Source organism: Channa argus, chromosome 18 (assembly GCF_033026475.1).
Source record: "Channa argus isolate prfri chromosome 18, Channa argus male v1.0, whole genome shotgun sequence".
Classification (NCBI taxonomy): Eukaryota; Metazoa; Chordata; class Actinopteri; order Anabantiformes; family Channidae; genus Channa; species Channa argus.
The window spans coordinates 1964525-1992522 of NC_090214.1; the positions used below are offsets into that span (position 1 = coordinate 1964525).

Below are 27998 nucleotides of genomic sequence, written 5' to 3' on the forward strand. Positions count from 1 at the left end.
ACAAGCACAAACTCCAGCAAAGAAACTTATTTGTCCTCAAAATTTCTATTGGACTGTTCAGGAGCATACAGTACATAGAAAACAGTGACATTTTACATCAAGCCAACGTCTCCATTCCTACATGGAGCCGGAAATCGTTACATATAAAACCACACGAATAAACAGACGTATCACCTATAAAGTAACAATGTTTATAGAAATGTTTCGCTTTTCCCTGGACTGCAAACCTCCTTATACAATGAATCTTATCAACGGGGCAGAAAAATAAAATGTCGTACACATAAAAGCTCTGTTTTGGTTCCGTGGCACTGTGTGCACATTTATCAGAAGGTGTCTTCCGATCAGTATTTACAAAGACTAGTGTCAGTGGTCACTGGTTAGTCATGTTATTATATACACACTTATTCAGGCGGGAAGATTCAATATGATCCAAAATTGTGCTTAAGAACGAGATCAGTTAAGACAAGTTGTTCATTTAAAGAAACACAGTTCCACAGTTTGGGAAATATTTGCTTTCTGCCAAAGAAAATCCCAGGACTCACTAAGGAGTATTCACTTAAATGTAACACTGCAGCGTGTACGTGACCCCTAATGCAAGTTGGCAGCCAAATGTGTCACATTAAATAAAAATTTATTTCAAGGAAATTCTGAAGGACAAACGTTTTCAGACCAAAAAAAACAATGTTTTGAAAACCGTCTTGGCTTTTCAGACTTTTCTGACCCAAACATTATCACGATTTAGTTCCCAAGACCTGTAAGTAGCCAGCAGCCATTTAGCACAGCTTAGAATAAAGACTGGAAACAGCTGGATTTGCCTAAAGCGGTGGTCTCTCTCTCTCTCTGCTTCTAGGCTGTAGACTTGCTTAAACTGTCCCTTCAGATGACATCACTGGAAATGAAAAGCTTCCGGATGTTGTCATCACACAACCTTCATAATATGAGTCATATACCCTTAATGCTAAGCTAACGTAGCTTCATATTTGCTGTACATATGTGGGTGGTAAAGATCACGTAGCTCGTAAAAGTGTAAAATCAAACAATTTCCCAAACTGCCAAACTTCATCTTTAAAGATATGAAGGTGGGATAGTACTGAATAATCTTTACTGACCTTCATGGTAAAACTGCTTCTCAATAACTTTAGAATATTAAAGCGCCTTATGTATGTTTGTGTTGATTCTATAAAGTGGACAGTGCAAAACTTAGTAGAAACTTCTCTAGTTTCATCCCGGCAAGTTCCTACAACACAAGCCCACCGATCCTGCAGTGGTCCTGCTACAGACTCAACCGCTCGATCGGTGGCTTATTTCCCTGTAGGAAAATCAATGGTTACTGACAGATCCAACAATAAATAACAAAATAACCTCAACCTCAACCGCAAACACACAAATGTTCATTGTTCAACTGGAACAACTGAACCACAAGGTCCATTTAGCAGCTTTTCCGGAGCTTTCAGTTAAACTTCCCCGTTATCATGGAATAGCAAGTTACACAGGAAATGTGTCTATAAAAAAGGAAATTAGTGACATTTACATGAAAAAAAGCAAACAATCATCAGTGAAAGCACCAGAACAGATACTAAACGGACCTTACTACCATATTTTTATCAAACAGAACAAAGATTAAAAAAAAAAAAAAAGAGTAAGTAAACAAATAAAGTCGCCTGACTTTTGTTTTCCATAAATGTATATTGATAATGGCAAAATATTAGGGCCACTGAAAAATAAGATATAACATGAGATAGTTGCAATATTGTAATTTAATTAAGTCTTTAACTTTCCAAGAATTTGGTAGCAATGTTTCGAGAAACAAAAATGTTAATAAAATTATACTAAAATTATGATATTACAATACCAGTAGTACTGGGAAGTAGATGGAACATATACCAAAAAAAAAAAAGCAGTATGTTAATATTTTATGTCGTGTTACTACAAGAAAGTCATTTGTGTTACAGGAAAAAGCTTTAAAAACGAATCATAATGTGTAAGAAAAAGATATTTCTCTTTCATTTAAATCAGTCATTTAAATACAAACTTGAAATTTCAAAGAATTATTTTGACAAAAAGGGACATTTTGGGAATAATGCTAGAATATTTTGAGTATAAGGTAAAAATACTTTTTTATTTTGAAAATTACATCAAAAATATTTATAGAATAAAGTTATAAAATGTTGGGAGTCACACGTTTTCTGCAAAAACACTTAATATTTGTGAATTAAATGAAAAAAAGCACAATTTCTAATATTTCGAGAATTAACTTCTAATATTTTAATAAAGTTGGAAAGTTTGGGGACAAAAGGTCCCAATATTTGAATAAATAAAACTGTAGTAAAGTTATAATTAGAGAATAAGAAAGAATTATTCTACAATTATTTCTACGATCAGGTAATATATTCAGAATAAATCTGTAATCATTTATGAACAAAGCAATGCTTAAAGATAGAAATATTATATATTTTAGGAAATGTTTGATCAAAGAAATAGGAACTGTGATATGCTGAGAACACAAATGTGCTTTTTCTTTCAATTTAAGAAGTGTTTTCTTTCCAAATATCACATTTCAGTGAAAACATTAAAACCATTTCTTGTAAAATGATGACTTTAGTCTCAAAATCTATTTATTTTTCAGTGGTCCATATTCCCATTCTTATTAAAAAGTTATAAACCGTTAGTGCTTGACATGGCAGCATCACTCTCTGGTTGGTTTACAGCTGGACAGACTGAGGACTGGGACACAGAAATGTAAAGCTGGAAAAGTGCTTGGTTTTCCCTTCAGGTCTCACTGTGCTTAACGTTGTTGCATTGCTGTTTTGCTAATAAACATATAAAGCCAAAAAAAAAAATAACTATGGATGTGAAACATCACTTCTGCATATTTTAAATGCAAATGACACTTTAAAAGCAACGAGTGCAGAGGACGGATTCCTTTTGTTTCAAACATCAAATATTGCACCAAAGCAGCATATTTGGACGAGCATTCCACATTATAGTCACAGCAGTTTATGTGCTGCACGGACGACGGCAATCCCAGGGTCGTCGGTTCGATCCCCGGCTCCTCCGGTCACAAGTCGAAGTGTCCTTGAGCGAGACACTGAACCCCAACTTAATTGCTCCTGGTGAGCTGCGTAGCACCTCCCCCATCGGTGTGTGTGTGTGTGTGTGTGTGTGTGTGTGTGTGTGTGAGAGTGTGAATGGTGAATAAGAAGCAGTGGAAAGCGCTTTAAGTACCAACAGGTAGAAAAGAGCTATTTAAGTGCAGAGCATTAACCATGTAGTTCAGGACAGTGGCTACCAGTGATATGCATAAAGACAGTATAAGAATACGCTATGTAAAAATCTGGATTGTGGGAAATGCACTGGGAAGCTGGGAGATGCTTAGGGGGCTTCTAGAAGGTCTGGTCATCATTGCAGGCCTCGGTGGTGTGGCCAAAGGCCTCACAGATGTCGCAGTAGGGCCTCTCATCGGCAGGGTTGCCATGGTAAGTGGTGTGAGGCACGGAGTCCGGACTCTGGGCCTGAGTGGGACAGTCCTCTGTGTCGTGCAGGTCAAAGCAGTCGCAGATGTCGCAGAAGAGACGGGGGGTCGCCTTCTTTTCCCTCTTTGACACACCTTCACCAAAACTACACAAACGAGAACAGATTTTAGAAAACGTACAGCATTTTGTGCAGAGACCACGGTTTTTGTTTCCGATCCAGCTGCGACGTCTCTTCACCTGCACAAAACCAGCGTCAATGAAAACGATGATGATAGAAAGTGACAATCTTGTCTCACACACACACACACAGCGTGTGAAGCGCTTTGAGGGCCAATAGGTAGAAAAAGCTTAATAAGTGCAGAGCATTTACCATAAGATGCTGATGGTTGGATATTTTTGTTCTGTTTTACTCGAACGTTTCTTACTCATCTGTCCCGTCGTTGCCGTTGAACTCAGCCAGAGCGAGCTTCTTCAGTTTGATCTTCAGCTCCTCGTTCTTGCGCTGCAGGTCCACGATCACACTGTTCAGGAAGTTGATCTGATGGAGACAGGTATGGGCACAGATATAAGCTGAGAAGTGTGGACGGGAACTAACTTGACGGGACAAAGAAATGGATATGTGGATGCTGCCTGAGAGTTGTACCTGTCCCTCAGCAAATTCCTTCTCTTCCCTCAGCTGCTCCAGAGCTGCATCACCTGCACAGACACACCATCAATCAGACAACGTGTCCACAAACCCGTATTTCATTTACTGTGTAACTTGACTAAAAGCCTGAGCAGTGTCTCCTCACCAGAGAGTGGAGGCTCCCTGTCTTCTTCTGCTGAGGCCTGCGTTCCCATAAGCCTCTGCTCCAGGCTGAGAACACGGCTCTGCAGCTGAGCTTTGTCTCGTTCTAAAGTCTCCACAGCCGTCTGCAGGGTCTTGGCCATGGCGTTTTCTACTCTAAGCATGGCGATCTGCAGCGATGGAGCAAACACATTAACCCCCTGCTACAGGCATTTCCAGGAAAAGACTTGTGTTTGCAAATGGACGAGTACCTCAGTCCTCAAAGTTTCCAGTTCCCGATCTTTGTCTGAGATTAGGACTCCAGTGGCTTTCTGGAAGTTTATGTCCACCTCGGTTTCTCTGCAGACAAGTGTAGAGACTTAGAAAAGAGGTGTAATAATAGTTATAATTTCCGCTGCAGGTAGCAGCAGACAGGTCTTAAAAGTCCTATTTTTGTTCTTCCTGCTTTTAAAGTGTCAGTTTGATTCACAGCTGCCAGGATCCAAAGAGCAGCTGATAAACATGCTGAAACATCCATGTAGGTCACCATCAATAATTAGCAGGAGTCTCAGAATTATTAAGCTTCGTGAGATTTTTTTTGCTTAGCGTGACAGAACTAACCCTTCTGCTGAAATCAACGCCGCAAACTAATTCTAAGCGGCCGATGCTGCGTCCAGACTAGTCTGCTTCAATTCATCATCTTTTTCTGTCTTTCCGTACTAAAACCCTTTAGTGCACTGAAAACTGAGCTTTTCAGAAACATCAGCCGGTGCGAATAAATCTGAATCTGAACAGATGGTGGCATTTCTTCAGATCCACAACTTGATACTACAGTATGTAACCTTCTGACTATTTTTAACAGAAATGTGTTCTAAAAAGACGCTGACACCTCCTGAGATCATCATCTGCTTGGTTAGTTTGTTTTACGCCTTCTTATTTATTGTAATTTAATGATGGCTGCTACCTGATGCAGACGGTAGAACAGAAGAACTTTGATGACGTAACTGTGACACAAGCTTTGCACCACCGTCTGCAGGAGGCATGAATCTGAATAAAACGTACTGAATGACAGTGAACAGCTTTTAATTTCGTTCCTACCTCCAACCTCATTACACAGGAGCAGAACTGTGGATTTTACCAGCTGATAACAGACCAGTGACAAGCAGCAGACGGCTCAACATCAGTGCCCCTGATAAATGGACAGTGGATGTGAAGCAGGTGGTTTAAATGAATCACATCTCCTGTCTGTTGTCACTTTCACCTGAGAAATATAAAGTAAAGATGCAAGTGAGAGGAAAATGAGATATCCTCACCTGCTCCCTTCACAGCTATTATTTCTGCTCTACTTTTACATCCGCTCCTCATTTTCCACTGGGCAGAATCACAGAGCTGTCAGCTGCTCTTCACGTCCCTCTGCTTTTACTTCTGTCACTTCGATCTCTCCCCACACACTGACTGACCCTGATCCATTATTCCCCTGCTGTCTATCATCGCAGCTAAATTACGTTTTCACTCCCAGGCTCAGCTGCTGCTTGTCAGTTGCTTTAACCCTCTGATTATTCGAGCTCAGATGTTGTGACGTCACAAACGTACAGTTTTTGCTCTGATTGACGGAAGCCACAGATACACTCAGAGATATTTGCGGATTACTTTTACGTCGAAAGGGATTAAAATAAGACCAAACAACAACAACACAGTGAACAGGTGTGGAAACTAAAACCAAAGTACATCGACTCGTCCTATCCAGCAGGAACCACAACCACAAGACGTCAAAATCTGTGGTTCTGGTTCATTTTCTGCAAAGCAACTGGATGTCATCTTGTGAGAGACGCTTTAAATAGAGTTTTATACTGAACACTAAATAAAGACCTAAATAAATAATATAAAAATAATATATTCTTGTTAATATTATTTTAATTATAATTGGAATTATTGTCTATGAAGCTGAAATGTTTTGGTAGCAAATGCAGTAACTGCATCCTGGTTACAGCGGGTTTTAAGGACGGATGTTGACCTTTAACATAAATGGCAAGTTGCAAATTTGTTCATACAGAACATGTGAGACCAGAACATCCAATACTGCAGTAAAACCTCCAGTTTGTCTGACTCCATCCTTAATTACTGTTCATTTAAGAAAACCTTTCCTAGTTTCTTACCTGGTCTTCATGTCGGGCTGCTGACTGTTGCGTCCCTCATTGTGCTGAGGAGCAAACACACGCACAAATATAGAGGCATTAAAATAGAGGCTAAACACGTCTGAGCGTTAAGAGTTGAGTCACAGCAGGAGATCTGTCCTCCCTGTGGCAAAACCTATTAATCAAATCGACATTTCTGGCTCAACAAAGCCTCTGTATAACAGGATGAAGGAAATCATTTACATAACACGAAGCTGGGAAAGGTCAGTACCTCCTGAAGATGCTGAGACTTCTGGGAAGCCAGCTTCAGCTCCTCACTGAGAGGGAAGAGAAAGAAAGGAGAGATGAGACTGAATGACTTCAGGTCTTTTGTGGCATGTGTGTCACCATCAGCCTGAGCTGTTTGCTTAAATCTGGTGTGTAGCCAGATGTTCACTGTGTCCACATCTGTTAAACATGCACACAAACGTCACATACTAACATCTACGTGCATAAACACCTTATTCAATTTCACCTGTTTTAATTTTCTGCATTTACTGTAGTGTGAACAAATCTGGATTCATATCCCAATGAAAAAAAACTGGATTATGTGACATTTGAATTGGATAAAATGACGACAAGTAAATAAATAGAAAAAAAATTATGTTTACATATATAACTACGTGATTAATCTGCTAGCTGCTGTGCATTACTACAATTAACAGATTACTCATTAGTTAACCTTTAAAAAACAAAAACAAAACTATAACCACATATTAAACTGGTCCGAAATTATTTAAAAAAAGAACAAAATATCAAGTCAATAATCAGATAAGTGTTTATAGATTGATTGCTTCCGAAAGAACGAAGACAAAATTACAAAACAGCACTGATAAAATTCACCACCAATCTTCTCTTGGCCTCACATCATGGACTCGTCTCCACCAGGACTTGCTTAACGCGGATTCGTTGGGTTTTATCCATATCTTTAAAGTCTTGATTTTATTATGTAAAATGCCTTGAGATGACTTTGTTGCAAATTGGTGCTGTATAAATAATGTTAAAAATCTCCACTAGGTTGATGCAATGAATTGAAAAATAACAAAACACAGGGTCAATGACTCACAACAATCTCTTATGGCATTTCGGTCTCCTGAGGGATCTTAGCCCACGTTTTTCCAGCTGATCCAAATTCCCTGTTTTTTTAACATAGACATTACGTTTTTGCCTCCAGCAACAGATTCTCAATAGGACTGAGATCCGGGCCCTGAGAGGCCCACATCAGGAGCTGGATTTTGGTCTCCCTTAAAAAGACCAACGTAGATGAATGCTCCAGGTCATAGTCTTGCTGTAAGACCAAGCGACACTCGTCTGGATAATGTGCTTGTAATAGTTTTTAGACAGTAGCAGTACATGGCACTAACAAACAAGAGCATCCAGGCTGCAGGCTGACAACTAACCAAATGTGAGTACAGCAGATTCATGTGTCAAAAAAAAAAAAAAGAAAAAATAGAAAACCCTCAAGTTTGTTCTCAGCAGACCAAAGGACAGACCCTTAAAACTCATCCCCTGCCCAGGTTTGTTTCTTTTGCTTTGCAATGATGCAACATGCAGCTGAACAGTGAAATGCTTGGGAAGGGCAGCAAAGCTTTTCCTCTTGAGATGAGCATTAACTATGTTCTTTCTGATCCCTTTACTTTTTGCTACTTTAATTATGAAATTACGAGTAGACATGTTCCTTGGAGTCTGGTTTAATGCTGATTGATTTTACAAATCTTTTTTGACCACCTATATCATTACTAGACTGGGTATGAAGCAAAGCTGAAGATGTATTTTACATTCCAAGATGTACTAAAAAGTGGCCTTAACATTAATAAATTAAGTAGAGTGTTATGAATAATGCAAACATCGGGCAGATGGTCTGGTTCCTTGGGGTTGATATGTTGGACCTGCATCCAGAGGACAGAGCGACATTATCACTGATGTCGTTGACTCTCACTGATTTCAACTCTCTTTAAGTTCTTGTTTTGGTCTCCACCACCTCCACAGTAATTCTCATCAGTCAAACATCCAATTCCTCTGTCAGTACGGCTTATGTTGACTAAAACACCCTCCTAGTTTGAACATCTTAAGTGATTTGATTATATCCTATTCAGAGATAAGATACAGTAGCAACATCCATCAACACAAATGTCATCAGGATATTATAAAACATAAAGACATTTAATCTCTGCATCATCACATTTAGACTAACAGACAGTGGCACAGACAGCATTGTCTGGGTATTTTTAAATCTGGATATTTTTGGATGTTGGAACCAAAGGATTTGCTGGAGAAATTAAGTTTGGATTCATTGTTATTATCTGTGTCAAAGACAAAACTCTGAAGCTTTGTGTGAGTAATAGACCAGCCTGAGCACCATCTGGGTGAAATATTTAGCTTCCTGCTGTGTAATTACATTTTCCACGCCTTTATAGCATCGTGTACACTATAGGGATGAGGATGAGTTAAACCTATCTGTATCTCCATCACTGAAACACTTGGGTGCAAAGGTTTATGTTTCCACATTTTGTTATGGTGAACAGACTAAAACAATGACATTTTTATTTTACTATAACTTTTTGTACATTCCTTGTCCATTTTTGTTACTTCTGATCACGAGGGAACATTTGTCACCCAACTGTATCCCATGTAACTCAAAACAGACTAATACTTGACTCCAACAGAATCACAGATTGGTTCCCAGGTTCACAAACAAAGCGAACTAAAACTAGCGAGATTATCTTTCCATCCATTTGCATGGAACAACCTAAAAGCAATGTTAAAGCTGCATTCTTCTTTTTTTCGACCACTCGGAGCAGCAGAATAAGCACATCACATTGTGTTAGGCTGATGTGGCTGATGTGTTAGCAAAATATTATCTGTGTGCACATCCAGCATTTACAGAACAAGTCTAATGTTATTGTGGGGTCAAGTTTCCAGTCAGCTGATGAATCCAAGTCCAATATTCTCTTACTTTTAGTTTCAACCACCTCTTGAGATAAATATTATAATACTATAATTGTAAGTCTGTTTCCCTGTGTTTACCAGCTCAGCTCGGTGTCTGTCTGCTATTTGCTGCTGTGCACTGCAACCATGCGTTCTAACAGCAGTAGGACAACAAGCACAAAGGAATACAACAAAATCACAATGGCTTTGAGACAAAAGTGATGCTTGTTAACAGAAGACATTAATTGTGAGTTATGGTAAAGGGAATTTGCTCACAATAAGAAAAATATGTCCAGCTGTGTCCTTTATGGTTCCCCACTTAAACATAGGGCTTTACAGGCTCACGCAGACACAAATACACAAACACAGAAAGACTAATTCTGAGCTGGGGGCTTAAAGCTGTTCTCTCAGATGTCACAAAAGCCACTTTCATTCCACAAAACAAGTGCACAAAGGTGCACACTTAGTTGTACACACACACACAGACACACACTCTGATGTCATAGTGAGTGGTGGCCATGTTGGAGCCAAGCGGTCCTAGGAGGAGAGAGGGAGCAATTACATAACAGCAGCAGCCTGAGGAAAGAAGGAGGGACATGTTGTTGGGACAAGGATGGAGACATGGATGGATGGAAGATGGGGAAATTTAAAAAAGCCACAGAGCCAGATTTTGCATGATGGTGCAACAACCAGCACTAGCAGACAATGTGGCATCGTCCTGACAGTGAAATTCACTTAGCTCCAAATTATTACACAAATGTGCAAAGCACTGAATATAATGTTATGGTCGGAGGTTCGTTGACATGAGGCAGCACAGAGTGGAGGTTTTTGAAATCTTGGTGTGAGCAGAGCTTCATGCTGTGGAACACAGAATATAATTATGTCTGTTTGTGGAGCATTTTCAATCTGCGGCCACTTTAGTGATTTTAACATCCATGGCTCACCCCTCTGCTTGAGACTATGACATGAAATAGAATTATAACTCAAATAGTATTCAACTGACAATATCAAGCAGTGTTTAAAAACGTTTTTGAGTGAGGCCTGTCCTCCTAACCAATCAGCAAATTTGAATCATTTTCCACTTTTGTAATAACTTAATGTGACATGAAGGCTGCAGAGCATAGCAGAGCATAGCAAATGGTAGAAGAGCACAGCAGAGCAGGGAGAGGAACAAGAGAACAACGGAGATGATGGACTGTTAATCTCATGCTACTGTCGGCTTACATTGCATTTTGAAGCTTTAAAAAATAAATCCACATCACCTGCATCTGGCTCCAGATTTGATTTGCCCTGTGGTCAATTTGCTCTGCTCTGCAATGTCTAGACCACAAAATGAATTCCTGGAGAAGCCTCTTTTACTTTGCTGACCTGTGATATGAGCAGCTACCTGAATGTAACCTGGCATATAAAACCATGGCTGCTTAAGAAGGACTGTAACTTAAAAGCATTTGTTGACATTTCTGGCTCCATCTGCTGCTCCTCCTACAGGATGCTTCATGTTGGTGACAAAAAAAGAGCCAATTAGAGCCATCTGGAGTTGTGACGTCACAGCTTAAGGCTCTGATGACTCAAGGGAGGTTTGGCAGGGTGACGTGAAGACTTAGAAACACACGTGCAAACACAGACACACATACCCAGTCTATAAATACACCCTGCCGGCAGCCTGGAGACCCACCACCAACACAACAAACCAAAGGTAAAAATGTGCAGTAAAGAGGAATATTTTAACCCTACGTCCTTTTAAGGATCCTTTAAGGATTTTTTTATGCTTTAACACAAACTTTAAGGGTAATCGTTGACATGGAATCACTTAGCTGTGGGCTCCAACGTGAGCTACCTATTTCAGCGTGTACATTTGGGCACAGAGGCACAAGTAAAACTATGTAAACTGGCTATTACAGGTTCACTGTTCATCAGCTGTAAACTGAAGGATTACTTCACTGATATATTACTGAATGCTGCTTGGTTTTCTGACAATCTGTCAGACAAGTCCTGAACCCACAACACAGACCTGATGTTCACTGTAACAAATTGCACAACTCTTGCTGGTTTTAACAAGGTATTTTCAATTGATGCTGAAACAAATGGAAACTCTGCCTTAGGAGTCCAACATTTTCAGTGAGTTTAAGATGAATATCAACCTACGCGAGGTGTTTTCTGAGGATCGTGTATTGTTTTCCACTACATCATATCTAGAATTACATAATAGCAGCCTCTCTAGCCTATTATGGACTTCAAACAATCATTTACAGCATATTTAAAGTGGGAGCATCTCTCTTGAGAACCGCGGATGGAGCCATGTTAATAACACCTTTAACATTTCAAGTCAAGTGTTAGAACAAAACAAATTTTTTTGCGGTTAAACCAAGATGGAGCTGGATTATTAATCATCAGAATAAATCTAAATGAAAGCACTTACATTTCCTTGCAGAGATTTCCGATACGCTGGTTTTCTGAGCTGCTCCGCTCCTTGGACAGACTGAGCTCCTCCTGGTATTTGGAGTTCTGCTGTTTCAATGCCTCGAGCTGGAGAAACCCAGAAACAAAAGATGGTCAAAAAGAATAGTTACAACAGCAACATCATTATAACCACACCTGAAATACTATTACATGTGAGGCTCAGTCTGATGGGATTCATGTCTTTAGGGCAATTTACAACAATACCTGCTCTGATCACAAGTTTTAATCCCACCTGTAACATTTACTCACCCGAGTATTAATTACCACCATAATTACTTTTTCTCTCATTCTCAGCTTCTTATCCTACTGTTTGATTTATTCTTTATTTTTTTAATTAGCTGAGTGTAAATGTTTTTGTGTGAAAATGGAGGAAGATAAAAATAGCTTTGCTAATAGGATAGATAGAAATATGCTCACACCAACACACAGGTCTATTACTGAACCTTTTAAAAACCGCACACGTTTCACTGGATTACTCCAAAACTAAAGGAAACTTAAAATGCAGTGATTCTCTGGCAGGTTCTGGAGTAATAAGAACTGTTCCTTTTCTAAGTGGATTAGGGATATTTATTCATGAACGTGTCAACAATAAGCAAATAATATCATGTCTGTTTGCTCAGATTTGACTGGTTTATTTTTTGAAAGCATGCTTCACATTCAAATGTCATGTGAATGTCACACTAAACATCAGACAAGTACGGTCAAGATCTGGATAATTTAGTTCTTATTTTTAGCTTTATCCTTCTTGATGCCCAGAGTACTGTTAAAATAATTGTTCTCAAAGATGCAGTAAAGCTAGTAAGAGCACAGTGAGTGTTTCAATCCCCACCTCCCCCTTTAATGACAAATGCATCCTCCATTAAACAGGAAAGAGGGTGAGAACACTGTTTGCAGATCCACCTCCTTTAAGAAATTTAAACCTATAACAACATTTTTGTAATGCATTTGTTATTTTGCAAGCCTTAAATTCATGAGGGTTTCGGTCAATATAACCTGTCAGTATACTGTGATGCAATGAAACTGCAGCACAAATACACAGCGAAACAACGAAAACGATCAGCTTCATAAAGCAGGATTTACTTTGGGACTATTTCATTAGACCGACTTAGTACCTAAACCTTTTTTCTCTGAACAAAAGGCTCCTGTTTGACAAGAGAAGTTCACAAATGTAACACTTAAAATACATCTGATGCCTTGACATTAAATCCACGTGAAGCTAAGAATAAAAGCCCTCAGGGCACCATCGCCTCAGGAACACATTTGATTTCTCATTCAAGTCCATCCAAAATAATCATCCGACACTTCAAACGGCTTGTGTGACACGTGCAGCGCTGTGGTGTCAGCAGCTTTGGAAAAGCAATAGCCAATAATTAACTAACAAGTATGGCTTTCCAATCAATGTAATGTGTAATGATCCACACTGGAAGCCATCTGTTAACACATCATCACGTGTCATCAGCTATGATTTGGATGCATTTCACACGAGCTTCTGACTTTTCAACACCTCGGCATTTGTTTAAACTTACAAGTGAGAACTAATCTGCAGAGCGAGCTCAAATACACACAACCCTCCCGATCCATGTGTAGTCCCAAGACCAAAACAAAAAAAGGGAGGGAAAACCAGGGGAAACAAGAGGACCCCCGTGACTGTTCAGCATTTCCTTCTGCCCATAGAGCCATTATTATATTAACGCATTAGCAGACAAATCAGTCAGAATCCCCTTCGAAAAGCAGACAGTCCTACCTGGTAGTGAGGTGAGTAGATGCTACTGGAATAACCCTGATGCAGAGCAGCGATGTCCATGACTACAGAGCTCACCTGTGCTGGATTTCAACTACTTAAACACAGCAGCGTTGTTGCTACGTCTCCACTCTGCCTCCGTCTACAGCATGTACAGACTAACACATGCTGAGCATCAATAAACCATCAGCTGTGGGGAGGAAAATGGCGAGTATGTTGCCTGAGCAGTGTCTCTCCCTCAGTCTCTCACAGCATAGTTAAAGAAGCCAAGCACTACCATTATGTAATAAGCCCCCCCCCCCCCCCCCCCCCCTTCTGCAATTGCCAATCTTGTTTCCTCTCTATCCAACACCCTATGTACACACACTCCTCTAAAAGCTTCTCTGTTCATTCATGGCGAAGGCCTGATAAATACAACCAGCCACAAACACTGCGGTCACTAAAATGTATTGTCTGATACGCACTACACACCTTTTTTGGTTGCTCATTCCTCATCCTGGAGGTTGCAATAACATTTAGATTAATATCAAAGACAAAGAAAACCAGCAAAGAGCCACAACTGAAGAATCAAACACACAGTCAAAAATGTTACGTGAATAATGTATATAATCATTAAAACTGAAAAGCAAGTTTCTTGTTCTTACTTTGATCCACAGATATTCATAAAAAGCAAAAGGAACCAAAACTTTGAAATCTCTTACAAGTTAAAGGCAAATGTTACATGTTTATACAATTTCAAATACCAAATTATTTCCAACTTAGAAGCGGGGATGTGAATTTACTTCAACAGTTCATCCATTATTACAATAACAGCTGATTAATTTTCAGCAAATACACTAATTATTTAATCCAATTAACAAATTAACCAACACATATTTACTCTAATGCAAATTTGACAGGGTAGAATTAGGAAATATTTTTGAATAAACTTTTTTTAAAACGAAAAAAAAGAAAATATAGTTCATTTTCTGCTGACAGCAAACTTAATAATTGATCAGTATTTGCAAAAAAAGAAAACAAAGACAAAGACTAAAAATCTGCATTGTGCAAACTGACTAAAAAAATGTATCGACTAATTTTTCTAATTGAGAAAATGAGAAAAAAAAAAGGATTAAATGTTTGCTTTAAAAATGACTAGTTATCAAAATAGTTGCTAATTAACGTTTTCCTGATTGACAAATGGATGAATCCATAATTTGACTTGCTGTTCGATGAAGTAAAAAAACAAAACAAGGGCAGCTCAAATTTAAACGGAGCTCTGACCACACAGGAAATGAGCATCCAGTCTCAAGTCAAGCGTCTATGAACTAAAGCACAACCAACCAGGCATCGCATACACAAACACACACAGACTCACTCTGACATGTGCAGAATTATGTCACAACCTACAGCAACATGGTTAAGCTGAGAGCAGAGGCAGATGCAGGAGCATCTCTAATAAATAATTTGCTCTACAGCCTGCTAGAGTCTGTGTGAGACTAAAACTCCGGTTCTCTCCATCTGCTGTAAAAACATCTTTTATTTTTGATGCCCAGACTCCACTTAGTTGTTTGCACATGTATTCAAATTACTAGACTTAGTTAACAACATAACACTCTCTACATCATATGAGACGTGCTTTTATATTTTAGATTACATAATATTAAGTGTTAATTAAACATGTGAATTTCAATGCGTTATACTATAATTAACTATTATCGATCTCCACGATAATAAATGCCACTGTTTAAATAGATGCTACTCCAGGTAAAGGTGCAGCAGATGGTTTGCATTATTCATTAGGTCGTGTTCTGACTGGCTGGAGGTGAACATGTAGGCCACGCCTCCATCAAATCAAAGGAGGACTTTCATGAATGTCAAGCTTAAGTGAACACTTTCTGGATAATCTAGGCTGTTATGAAAGATGGATTAAGAGAAATCTAAGGCTTTGGTGAATAAAATGTGCCAGATGTGGATAAATAGAGAAAGAGTTTACAACAATGAGTAGAAAGGTCCATAACACCAATCTGTAAGCCTGACTCTGAAACTCAATGAGCAGCTGCAGGTTGACCAAAGTCAGAGGAATCTCCTCGACTCTGAATGAAATAATATTAATGCTAAATTACAGTGAGTGTTAGGAGAGACGTGGAGGCTAATAGGGAAGAGCCGGAGAGAGAGCTGCAGTATCTCATGCATGGCTGCTTAACAGTGATGACTTCTGCACCGTCACATGCTGTCCGTGTGGAAATCCTGATGTGAATACGCAACCAAAACGCTGCAGGCTGCAGAGCCTTGACTTATGTGCAAATCCTTTCACAGGGCTGTAGACACATGCGTGCGTAAGTCAAGCTTAGACAAAACAGAATGCACGTGGTGGAGGAGCAGTGCTTCTCGGCATTTTGAAGAGCCTCAAAAGTTAACAAACAATAGGTACAAGCAGTCTGCAGTCAGTTATTATTGGCCAAAAAGCGTTTTTATGTCTCATGAAAGCTCGTACATTTGATACATTTATAATAGAAGACCGATGCTTTTTGCTTATTTTATTGTCTTCAACATGAATCATCGGCTCAACGTTTCGTCGGTATCGGATTTAAAAACATCAACTGATTGTTTGACAGAAATAACCAGTCACCTGCCAGAAATGAAAAGCTGTTTCGGTTTGTGTCTGTCTGCAGTTGTTTCAAGTGGTGAATCCACCACTGCAAACTGTGTATTTCATCTGAAAGGGCAGCTCTAATAACAGAGAACAGAAGAGGAGCAGGGAATAAAACACACCGTATCAATGTCAACGCGATGGCTTCGGTGACAGTGGGAATTCATAGTGTTCTAAATATAAAAATGCTGGGGGGCTTTCTGCTCACCTGCGTCTCTAGTGTCTTTTTCTCACTGGTCAGCTGCTCAAATGACAAAGCCGTCCTCTCTGACGTCTCAGTCACCTGTGGCAAATATAATAATCTTTAGCTCTACATGGCATTTTAAAATATTGCGCATAAAATGATATGATGAACACAATAAACAACCCAGTCACACAAATCAATTATTTATGTTGAAGAACAACAGCATGTAAAAAAAAAAAAAACAAATCTTGCACAGTTTCTTTCCAGCTTTCAATATTTTCTCGTGAATAATAAATTACTGTTTTGTGAAGTAAGCTAAGTACAAGGAATTATACACATATCTACGCTTTGGTGTTATGCATCATCTGGATTTCATATTATAAGATAATAACAGTAATAGTTTGAAATTGTATGCAATATTACTTTCATCCTACAGCAACTGCTTTTTGACCACTTGGATGGAATAGAAACAGGCTGAACCACGAATGCAAATCTGCAAAGCTTCAATAAAAAAAGATCTGCTGTATGCACAGACTTAAACCCTAATGGGAACGAGACAAATATGTGCATGTCTGTGTTAGCAGTGTTTTAACAACATCATATTAGCCTGAGGCCACAGCCAGCTTTAGAGAAGGAGAGCATGTCGAACTGAGGACGACAGCACAGTCTATAGGTCGAACTATTAAAGGAAAGGTCCCGACAGCTCTCGAATTATTTGTGCGTGACATTCTTAGCACAATCATCATTTCCTTTCCCGGACACCACCAATAATGAGCTTAAGCCTATTGACAGCCAGAAGCAGACTGAGCTATCTCAGTGGGAATCAGCAAATGCCAAGACTCTGATTCACCGTCTACATCAGCCATCAGAGCCAAGACGCCAGTTCTCAGGCTCTTTGTGTGCAGTGCAAGCACAACAAGGAGACCGGTTCTATTTGATGGAGCATTGAAAATGTAACATAAAACTGGTTTTAAGTATGTTTAACTAACATCATCTATCGTGTTATTAGACCAGTATCTTACTTTACTAGTGTACATAAAGTTGTACATTGACTACATGCAGTAGCAGAAGATGTATGTTTAAGTAAAAGGACCATTACAACAAAAAGAAGCTTGGACCACCAAGAATCTTGGTCTATATACTACAAGGAGACATTAAACACCTGCACAGAGTTATCGGTGGGAAAAGTCTACAAGGTTCCGAAAATCCACATTGTGGTTCACGTTTTTGTCTTAAAACATTTTATAATGTAATGTAACATCACTGCAGCAAACATGTTTAAATAGCTCAAGTTGTGCTGGAAAAAAAATGCTTGCTAGTATCTCTTTTGTTTTTTTGGTTTTTTTTGCCCTTTCGGCTTCGACTTTCCCGTAGGATCATTAGTCCGCATGTTGGTTTGGCCCACTTTTTAACCTGGACGCCCTTTCTAATGAAACTCTCCCCAATTTCACTGCGTGGATGGGGATGGGCTGTTGGGGGGTGCAGTGTCTTGCCCAGGGACACTTCCACATGTGGTCAGGAAGAGCGGCGTGGGAACCTCCGACCCTACAGTCGGTGGGGAGCCAACTGAGCCACTGCCGCCCCCTCTTGCTAATACCTTATACAGAGATGTGAGGCATCAGTAATGGGTAAAATTAGCTAAGATCCAAAGGTTAGTTTATGTTAAGAGAATAGAATAGAATATATTGTCTTGGACTAGGTGCTGGTACAGTAGCAGCTTCAAAAATAAACACAATAAGTAACAAAACAACAGCATTAAACATTGGCTAGAAACGCATGATAATATTCAGAGGGCAAGTTCTTGAGCCGCTAATGCCCCCCCCCCCTACTCTATATGTACAGGCTGGCTAATGAAAAATAGTTGAGGTACTGTACATTACTTCCTTCCTTCAACAATGTAGAAGCATAAAAAACATAAAACATAAAAAAATAAAATGCAAATCTGTATTACAGTACAAACACATTACAAATTGCAGTACTTTAGCAGCACAGAACGTGACCTACCTGTGTCAGCTGGGCGTTCAGCTCTGTCTCTCTGCACTGGCTCTCCTCTTTCAGGGTTTGGTAGTCTTTCTTTGATTGCTCCACATTCTGCTCCAGTTCTTACAGGAAACACAAACACAGCATTGACTGCAACACCCATTAAAACAAATAGAACATTTGTGCACAGGACAGCAGTAAAAGCATATTGGATATGTTTACCTTGCATGGTCTTTGCTGTCCTTCTGTTCTCTTCATCAGCCGTCTCAAGCTTTTGTCTCTGAAACACAGAAACATGGGTCTGACTACAAACTGACCACTTTCACAGTGACATTTTTGTACCTTGAGCTAACCAGTAAAAAATGACTAGCTGCAGAAAACATGCAAGGTTTGCGGATTAAGTACTTAATGAGGCCATTTTCATGATGCCAACACAGATCTGCACTTCATTATGGAAATATGTTTACACCCATTTAAAATGAACCTAATGATAGAGTGTTATAACTGCCGCATCTACTAACTAAGCACTGTTTAAATGTGGCCGACTGGGTTTTCCCATCTCTTACCAGGCAGGTTAGCTGTTCTTCCAGAGAGCTCTTATCTTGCTGCACTGACTGAAGCTCTTTCTGGTTGCTTTCCAGGTCCACACTCAGCTCACTGATCTGGTGAGGACACAGGCACAACATACACATGTACATTTGAGTGAGGCCATAAACTACACACTGTCACAGAGGTTTAAGACTTGTTTACAGTAGGAGCTAAATAAAGCTTGTAACATACCATCATGTCATAAATGACAACAACACTGATGTATAACCCTCTGTACAAATAGCGTATTACTTGGTTGTCCCTCAGGACTATTGGAACAAAACCTCAGTGTTGGAAATTCTTTACAAACCTTTTTCTCTTGAGATTGCACCTGGGCCTTGAGGTTGCTGATCTGTTGCTGGGAAAGAGACACCGCATCCTCCTTCTGCTGGGATGCCCTGAGCCTGAGCTGGAGATCTGCCACCTCCCTCTCCAGCTCCATGATCCTAGAGCGCTCCGACACCGTGGCCACCTACAGCAGAAAATGTAAAGAGGAGGCATGAAGGACGGAGGGGACAAGAGGGCCACCAGAGGAAAATAGCAGAAACACAAGTGACTGGGTTTTATAAAACTGCTTTTTAAAAAAAAAAAAAAAAAATACGGGCAGGATTCAACTGCACACACTTAAAATTATCACAGATTTTAGCCACAGTGACGTTTTATATTTTTATTATAAAGTTCATGTGCAGTAGCAGTGGGATCTCAGTTAAATTCAGGACAGCACCTAATAATTATTTTCAATTTTAATTATTTGAATTAACAAAAAATATTAAAAACACTGAAATTCCTGTCAACATATCCCTGAGATGAACACTACATTAATAACAAAACTAAAAGATATTTAATTAATAATTATGTAACAGACAAGTAGAAAATATTATATTATATTATGACTATAATTATTTCAATGTGAATTACTGTTCTGCTGTGTAGATTACAAATTTTACATTAGGATCAATAAAGTTATATTATTACACTCCATTTTACTCAAGTTATATTAATCTGACTTTGAGAAGTAACTTCAGTTGCCAAATGTATTTAGTTGAGAAAAAGTACAGAGGATGGGAGTAGAAATACCTTAAAAATGTTAGTACAGTACATAGACTGTAGCTACAATTTGCAACTTGAGCAGCCCAAGCTTGAGACTGGACATAAAGCCACACTGCTTCACCCAGTTCTCCTTTAACCTGCTGGCCTATGTTCTTCTCCCATCTGCTTATGCTCTGCACAGCCCTTCAAGCATTGGTTGTTATCAAGTTACAACACATAAGCTGCAACATTGATCAATCAAGCAGAACTTGTTCTCTGATTGGTTAGAAGGACGAGCGAGGACGGAAAAAAAATAAATAAAAAATCTCTGCACCTAGTTTTGTTCTATGAATTATCTTCATGACAGCCGTCAACAGCCCCTTTCTAAATTAAGATGAGCTTTAGAACATGGGATGGCTGTAGCTCATTTGTCGCTTCTGAATACATGTTGTAGTGGAAGTGTCCTTTTATGTGCATCGATGTGTGTGAATAGGTGAATGAGACTAACCGTAACCTAATAATGTAAAGCACTTTGGATAAAAGTGCCATATAACAGACCATTCAGATTTTGACCTTTGTTTTCTTAAAATATATATATATATATATATATATATATATATAATATATATATATATATATATATATATATATATATATATATATATATATATATATATATATATATATATATATATATAAAAAAGACATATTGTAGATGTTAGAAAAATCCTTTTCCACACTGGCTAATTGAAAGAAAAAATGTGAAGAAGTTGAAGGAAGCACTTCTTGACATTGGTCTTATAAGATTTGTAGAAGACGTATTGAAAACAATGTCCAACTTTATGCCTGACGGCAGCCATCAGCAAGGCAACAAGCACTAACCTGCACACATGCGTGTTGTTTAGTGAGTGATTAGAAAGGCTCAGAGCCAGTGCTAATGTCTCTATGCCAGGGCTAATTCTGGACTGCAGTATGTGGGAAACCTAGTGGGGTAAAAGTACATCAGTTAGTCCTGCTGTGGGATCGGGACTGCCAGCATTACCCTAGTGTCCTCTAAATCCCTCTGGAGTTTGTCAGCTTTGGTCTTTTCAAAGAGCAGGCTCTGCTCAAGCTCCTTTATGTGGGCATGCTCCAGTCTGGTCTGCGTCTGTTAGTAAGGGAGAGAGCAGGAAGAGAAGGAGAACACACACCAATGCAACACTGGCATGCCAGCTTCATGCCAGACAGAAAGAAGACAAACCTTTACATAAAAGAGCAGTAAGTAGGAAAGCAGTGGAGGTAACACCAGCAAAGCCAAGTAAAATCTGAATTTATTAATGTCCATCATCTCAGTCGTACTTTTAGATTCTACAAATGCTTTCATTTTTCTGGTAAATGGTAAATATGGTAAATAGCCTTTTTCTTTGACTGTCTCACTCATGTGCTTGTGTACCAGTACTTGAAGAAAATTAATTGAGGCAGCATTTCGTCTCAAGGCCAGGAGGATGAAAGTGTGTAAGAAGACAGAAGGCAAGCTCTCAGGAACAGAGAATGGTAATGTAAGTGCTGCAGATGGGTGGAAAAACCTGAGGGGAAAAGGTTGGTGAATTAAGCTCAAATGAATGAATAAAAGGAGCAGCGAGAAAGACATGTCTGAACAAAGGAAACGAAGGAATGACTCAAAGAGCAAGGGAAGAGAAATGAGGGATTCAATCACCTCTGCCTTTCATTCTTAGAGGAAAAGGAGAAGCAGTGGTGTTATTCAGCTTTAATGTTGTTCTCACAAAACAGTTACAGAGTCAAATTTGACTCGGGTGATAATTAGACACCCGTGTAAATGTGGGCTTGATGTAAAACCATTTTGATTGATTTTAACAGAACTGAGTGGGTAACGTGAGGTAAAATAAGTTAATGAAGAATTCACCAGCTTTTGTCAATAATTCAGTCTTTGTTGGAAAAAAAAAAAAAGTCTGACAAGTGAGTGTGAGTGAGAGAAAATGTTTAATTAAAAATCAAATGATGTAACCACAAGTTACCTCCAGGTCTCCTTTGGTGATACATGCCTCCTCCACACGAAACTGTAGATCTTCCACCTTTCTGCCAAACAGCAATGTGGACATTTTACAAGGTCATGCAGACATTTGTTTTCACTGATCAAACTTCTCAAAATTTGCACCTTCAGTAAAGAGTTACAGGAAGCTTTTTGACCAGCTCTTAATCAAAGAGCTAAATAATCACAGGTATGGATGAACTGACTCAGATGAATATACAGAAGTACATCTGCTCTGCTGTTCCTTCTTTTAATATAGTACTAGGTTATTACATATCAGCTCATTCTAGCTTCTGTGTGTGGCAGCCATTTTGAATGCCTACATCAGTAACTAGCAGTGCAAAATTACCAAAGTATGTATGAGGTCGTTTAGCAACACTGTCCTCCATACATGGTTTGTCCAAACCATTGTCTGTCTGCATTCGTAAAGGGACAGATATGAGAGGTTTAATGACCTTCTCAGTTAATCCATATTGTTTTAAAAAACGCTTTGAAAACAGCTGAGAGAAGTCGCTGAATCCACACAGAAACTCAACCAGTCAAACTGACAAAAACAAAGATCTACCTTCAAAACCATCCACGGGGTTTTCATAGGCGTTTTTCTCAACACTGTGTCAGCTAATGGCTCTCGCCACTGACTTTAATGCTGCTTAGACTTGTGTTTGCATTCCATTCTTCGTAAAATGAAGTCCTCCACAACACCATCTTTAACAGATGGGTTCACAGTATTTCTATTCTAATATTGCAAAACAACAGTCAGACACCTGAGTGTCACTCAAAGTGTTTGGTTTTGCTTCAATAATCATTCCATCTGTTCACACTGGCCATAGTTGAAGTGATGGGGACAATCCACAGTCCTTGTAAAGATGCACAGAAAATGTTTTCAAATGTGTATCTATAGCTAATATTGAGCCTTAACAGACGGAGTAAAATCTAAGTCACACACATAAATAACTGCATATTTTGCGTTGCCTTATTGACTAACAATGGAATTACAGAAACAAAATTAGGGAATTTTCTACCAGCAATACTGCAACTTTAGAAGTTGTCCACAGAGGAGCAGAGGAGAAAAGACCAGAGGTCGTAACATGTCCTATATTGTCCTCAGATAAATATTTCATGACATTGTTGGACAAACGGAGGGCTGTGGTGGTTTACTTGCTTTCCGTTGTAAAGCTGTACTTGATGTAATCATCGGTGATTGTACACAGTATTGTAGTGGTAAAGTGAGACCACCTACCTCTTCTCCTCCTCCAGCTGGTTGAGCAGCTCCACTTTGTCTCGATCTGCCGCTTCCACAAGTGAACGCAGTTGGTCTAACTTAGCTTCCATCTCCAGTGCATACTATATAAACCCAGAATCATCAGGAAAAAAAAAGGTGCTAACCAATGCAAAGAGGATCAAGCACCGTTTTCGCTCCAAATACACATAAAAAGGTTTCAGTTTTTTGTCTTTTCAAAGAACAAAGTATGTAATTTACCTAAAATGTGTAAATAGTAATCTTTTTTGACTGCAGACAACATATTTCATGTGCGCGTGTATCACACCTGGTCCTGGCCTTTCCTCAGCAGAGCCAGCTCCTGCTGCACCTCTCCTGCATGGCTGGTCGCCTTTGCCACCTCACATCTCTCCAGGTCCCTCTCTGCCAGCAGCTGTTCGATGTGCTGCTGCTTCTCCTTCAGAGCTTCCTGCAGCGCTGTGGTGCCAGAGATCTTACGAGCGTAACGAGCAGATGTCTCTGTCAGCTGGAAAAGGGAAACGTTCACTGTTAATATCATGTACTGTATGTCTTCACTGCTACTATTGGACTGTTTTCAGTATGTCCAAATCACACCTACAACAAATATCCACATCATTTGTGGTCCATCGTTTTTCTTCTGCTACAAATGTGGCTCTGACTCACAGTGAAGTTTGACGATGACCAGTAAACAAACAGTGTTAGATAATAGCTCAGTGTAAGTTGTACCAGTCCTGCTCGGCTGGGTTTGCCGCCGATGGAGGAGGTGGCCGAGCTGAGCGAGCTGATGGAGGAAGCGCTCGGGCTCCTCTTGAGCATGGACCTCCTCCGCAAACTCTTCGCCTTGGTAGGTGTTGTGCATGGGAAGCCAATGCGAGTCACTTTGTGCACCGGAGCGAACAGACCATACCTGGGCATGCACTGGAAGTATCTGAGAGGAGGAGCACACGTCAAACCCACTGACAGCTGCTGTCTGGAGAACATTTTCTTCACAGGATACTGTTTAACTGCCCATTGACAGTGTTCTGTACTTCACCTGGTCCCTGCTACAGCTCCGTCGTTCTTGCCAAGAGGTTCATCCAACTCCACACCACACCACTCTCCTTTGGCAAAATCTGTCTCTCCCAGAAATCGCACCACTCCTGCCTTGGATCCGCCAATCTAGGCATGAAGAAATGAATCAAAAGAATAGTCAACGTAACTAGTAAGTACTACCTTGGTGTCCTGGGTCTGACTGAAGTATTTCACCATATTTAAAGAAATGTAATTTAATGTTGAACTCCTCTTTCAATTTCTTTTGGTTCAGACACATCTTCCACATTCTAAAGATAGTTCACTCTCCACAGTGGAAGAAACAAACAAGCACTTGTTTGACCCAACGCTAAGTCTACGCAGATGGTGAAGTGTGAGCAGCACGTTAGCAGTAGCTCCAGAGCTGTGTCTGTGTATACACAGGATTTGGGTGGTACTCAAAGAACAATACACAATAACTGGGTTTATGTGTGCAGGAAAATAGACTTGCACTGTAAAAATACACTCTGCGTATTTAAAAAATAAAACCCAATGGAACATGTTCATGGAGTTTGTACAGTATGTATTATAGCTTCCCAAGCCACTGAGAGGATTTTTAAATATTTCGTTTGTTGAATCTGTCTTGAAGCACAAATGGAAGAGACATTTATCTTAAAACGAATTAGTTCTTGCATAGAGCCCAAACAAATGTACTGTAATATGTTTTTCATTCTGAATAATTTTTGTGGTTTTTTTGTTGCACTTCTTTCCTTTTACGAGAAAGAAGCAGACACCTGTCTGGTGTCGGGAAGCCACACAGTCATGAAGTCTTCTTTAAATGGTATGTTGTGATACCCTCACTCCTCGTCTGTGGAGGTGGTTGGTGTCACTTAGTCACGGTGCTTCTGTCATCAGCCGTTGTGATTTTTCTTTCCGACCTGTTATGTGTTCAGTACACCAGTGGTTTCATTCCTTTTCAGGACAGCTCCATGTTCTTTTCTCAGCTGATCTACATATTGGTTCATCCTTTTAAACAACAAGTGGCTACAGTGTGCAGCTGAAACAGATGAATTGGTTTTGCCCTTCCAATACTTTTGGAGAGGTCTGTATAAACTGAAGTATACCAGCCTTTGCCTCTTGCCAGATTTTCCAATAAACTTCATCTAGCTGATCTGATGCCTAGTGTCCTTACATGACTTGAGTGTTATTTATGTTAAATCCCTCCTAATTTGTTGGATTTTGTCTATGGACCATTTTATTTTTACCCATTTCCATTGGATTAAACACTTGCTTTTGTACTGTTTTAGTACTAAACTTTGTATTTCTTTGTTTTCTTCACATACAGCTTGTGTCAATGTGCTGTTCTAAAGCCTAATGTTATGCTGGATTCCAACACTGCGCTTCTTACCAGGACACGGTCCACCAGCCTCAGTTCCCTCCGGTTGTTCTTCATGGATTCTGTGTCTGAGAGGTTAGATACTGACTCACTGGATGTGAGCATTCGGTTGAGCGCACCGCTTGTCTTTACGCCAGTACTTTGAGCTGAAAAGAGGTTTATAGAATGTGAAAGAAAACATTCCCATATCTATACCACGGTTTTTACTTAACTAAACATATAGAAATCTATGTTTTTGCCAGGTGTTACCTGCTGAGACAGGACCAGCAGGGGCAGACTCGCTCTTTCCAGGGGCTCCTTGTGCTGAGCTAGCCTGCAATCCGTTCCCCTCCTTCTCTGGCAATGGAGTCCTGGAGAGCTTTGAAGGCCTTGTGAATATCCCCTTGCCATCCTCACACTGGAAGTACCGGACCCCCGCCACCGACCCGTCGTTCTTCCCAATAGGTTCGTCCAGCACGATGCCCGCCCACTGCCCAGGAGCGAACTGTGTGCCCCCAACAAACTGCACATAGCCAGGCTTGTTGCCATTGACCCAGACCTTCTCTCCGATCTGAAAATCGCCACTTCCGTCTGTGGTTGGGGAAGTCACACTGCCGGGGCTCTTTTCAGGAGGAGCTGGCTTTTGGGCCCCTGCAATCACAACTGATTCACTATGTTTGACCACCGCTGAGCGCACAACGTGTTTCAAAAGTAGCTTTAATATGATAGCTGAGTTTCTGTCCTTTTAGCCAAACAATTCTTTTAAGACAAAAAAAAAAAATAAAAGTTGCACTGCTCACAAAATAAAGGAAAACAAATTCCTCCACTGTTTTGTGTTAACATAAAACAGTCAGTGAAAACTGTTTTTAATGTGCACAACAAATTCTTTTCTAGAAACCCAAAAAGGCCTGTTGCAACTTGAGCTACAGGTGTAGCAGGGGTTCGTAGATACCCCATGACTTTGCCTTGTACCACAGTTCCCCACTTAGGCCACGGCATCAAGGTCCAAATCTCAAGTAGACTTTAACAGATCATTTGTTCACGGATTGAAGGACGAACCTTGTACTGATTAGACTGACACATTACATTATAAAAACTAATATATTATAGTATATCACCTCCACCGCTTAATTCTATGGTACATTTTTTAAATTAAGTGTAAAAGTCTCTTCTTCTTACCAGAGGAGGGGGACATCTTTGATGGCACCCCAGGTGGACGGGCTATTTTACTGGGAGGTTTCAGCCCGCTAGTCTTCCCCGGTGTACTCGTGGCTCCTGGTTTGTCCATAGTAAGGAGTGTGGGGTGTGTGCCGTGTGTCTGGCCTGATCAAGGTGAAGGACTAGGCCTCCGCCACCACCCCACGCAGTCCTCAGTAGGATGGACGGGAGCTGAGAAACCAAACAAATCAATAGAATCAATCCTGAAGGTGTTTCAGGTAAGATGGTAAACCTGCCTGCTCATACTGAACATTTTATAATGTGGGTTGATAAGCTCCTGCAGAACTCCAGTATTATCCTAATGTGTGAGTGTTGGAACCCGGGGTATTTGGGGTCCACGGGGGTCTGTGCTGCCTGCAATGAGCAGCTAACAGGAGAAGGCTCAGCACTGCTCCATCCAGACCAAAACAAGCCTGTGGCTCCTCGGTCTCTGGTAGCAGACTAACACAAGCAGATACTACACGTGTAAATGTACAAGCAAACAGAGCAGATGGCCCGTGGTGTTTGTGTCCGACTCTGTGGAGCTACGAGGATAACTCACCTACACCTTTTATTACAAAATGCCATCTTATTGTGAGGAAACCTGACATCTGGCAGCAGCCCACGCTGCCTCACGGCCGGCTAAACTTCATAGCGTCAGTAATCTTTGGAACGCGGGGAGCTAAGTGACGGGCGGCCGTCTGCAGGAATCCCACCGCTAGCTAGCTACAGATTAGCGCCACGAGCCAAACACGGAGGCTGACGTCCATTCAACCACCGCCCTGCTCAACTGTTTCTACAGCGAAATACAAGCAGGGGACGGGGGATAAAGTTGTTGTGGAAGCTTACTTGGTCTCTTTCGGTGAACTGGCTCTCAGTAAAGGATGCTGTATGTAGGCGCACCGCTACATGTTTTTTCCAGCGGCTCCTCTTCCCAGCCCAGCCCGACAACCTGACGTCACCATGGGAACTGATGCTGCCTTCACAGACCGAACATGGGTTCGTAAGTCCGAGCTCCAAATGCTAACTTCTACCACCAAATACCTGATCCAGTATCAATCTGCTAAGGAGCAAAATGACCACACAGACACTCAAAACATCCAGAAATACAAAACGATAACAGTGATCGAAAGAGCCACAAAATGGCCAAAGAAACAAATAGCCACAGATTGATTAGTGAAGAGAAAAAACAGG

General features: G+C 40.3%; 1 protein-coding gene across 4 annotated transcripts; it reads right to left on the reverse strand.

Annotated features, from left to right (window-relative positions):
- Window positions 1–25: 25 nt before the first annotated feature.
- On the reverse strand, window positions 26–27973 carry clip1b (CAP-GLY domain containing linker protein 1b). Of its 4 annotated transcripts, none has more exons than XM_067485278.1 (23): window positions 27654–27943; window positions 26787–26996; window positions 25878–26258; window positions 25641–25774; window positions 24258–24382; window positions 23951–24152; window positions 23532–23729; window positions 23225–23328; window positions 21971–22031; window positions 20998–21102; window positions 19237–19398; window positions 18905–19000; window positions 18561–18618; window positions 18363–18460; window positions 16383–16457; window positions 11761–11867; window positions 6646–6691; window positions 6396–6439; window positions 4512–4599; window positions 4265–4430; window positions 4117–4169; window positions 3899–4011; window positions 26–3618 (listed from the first exon to the last, which is right to left on the reverse strand). In XM_067485278.1, exons 2-23 carry the CDS (start codon window positions 26893–26895, stop codon window positions 3384–3386), a joined length of 2760 nt encoding a protein of 919 aa, XP_067341379.1. In that variant the 5' UTR covers window positions 26896–26996; window positions 27654–27943; the 3' UTR covers window positions 26–3383. The 4 variants fall into 4 exon arrangements, 3 of the variants coding, with proteins under 3 accessions (XP_067341379.1, XP_067341380.1, XP_067341381.1); XR_010911662.1 differs by having other exon boundaries at window positions 3480–3618; window positions 3844–4011; window positions 27654–27961; XM_067485279.1 differs by lacking the exon at window positions 20998–21102 and having other exon boundaries at window positions 27654–27941.
- Window positions 27974–27998: the final 25 nt, after the last annotated feature.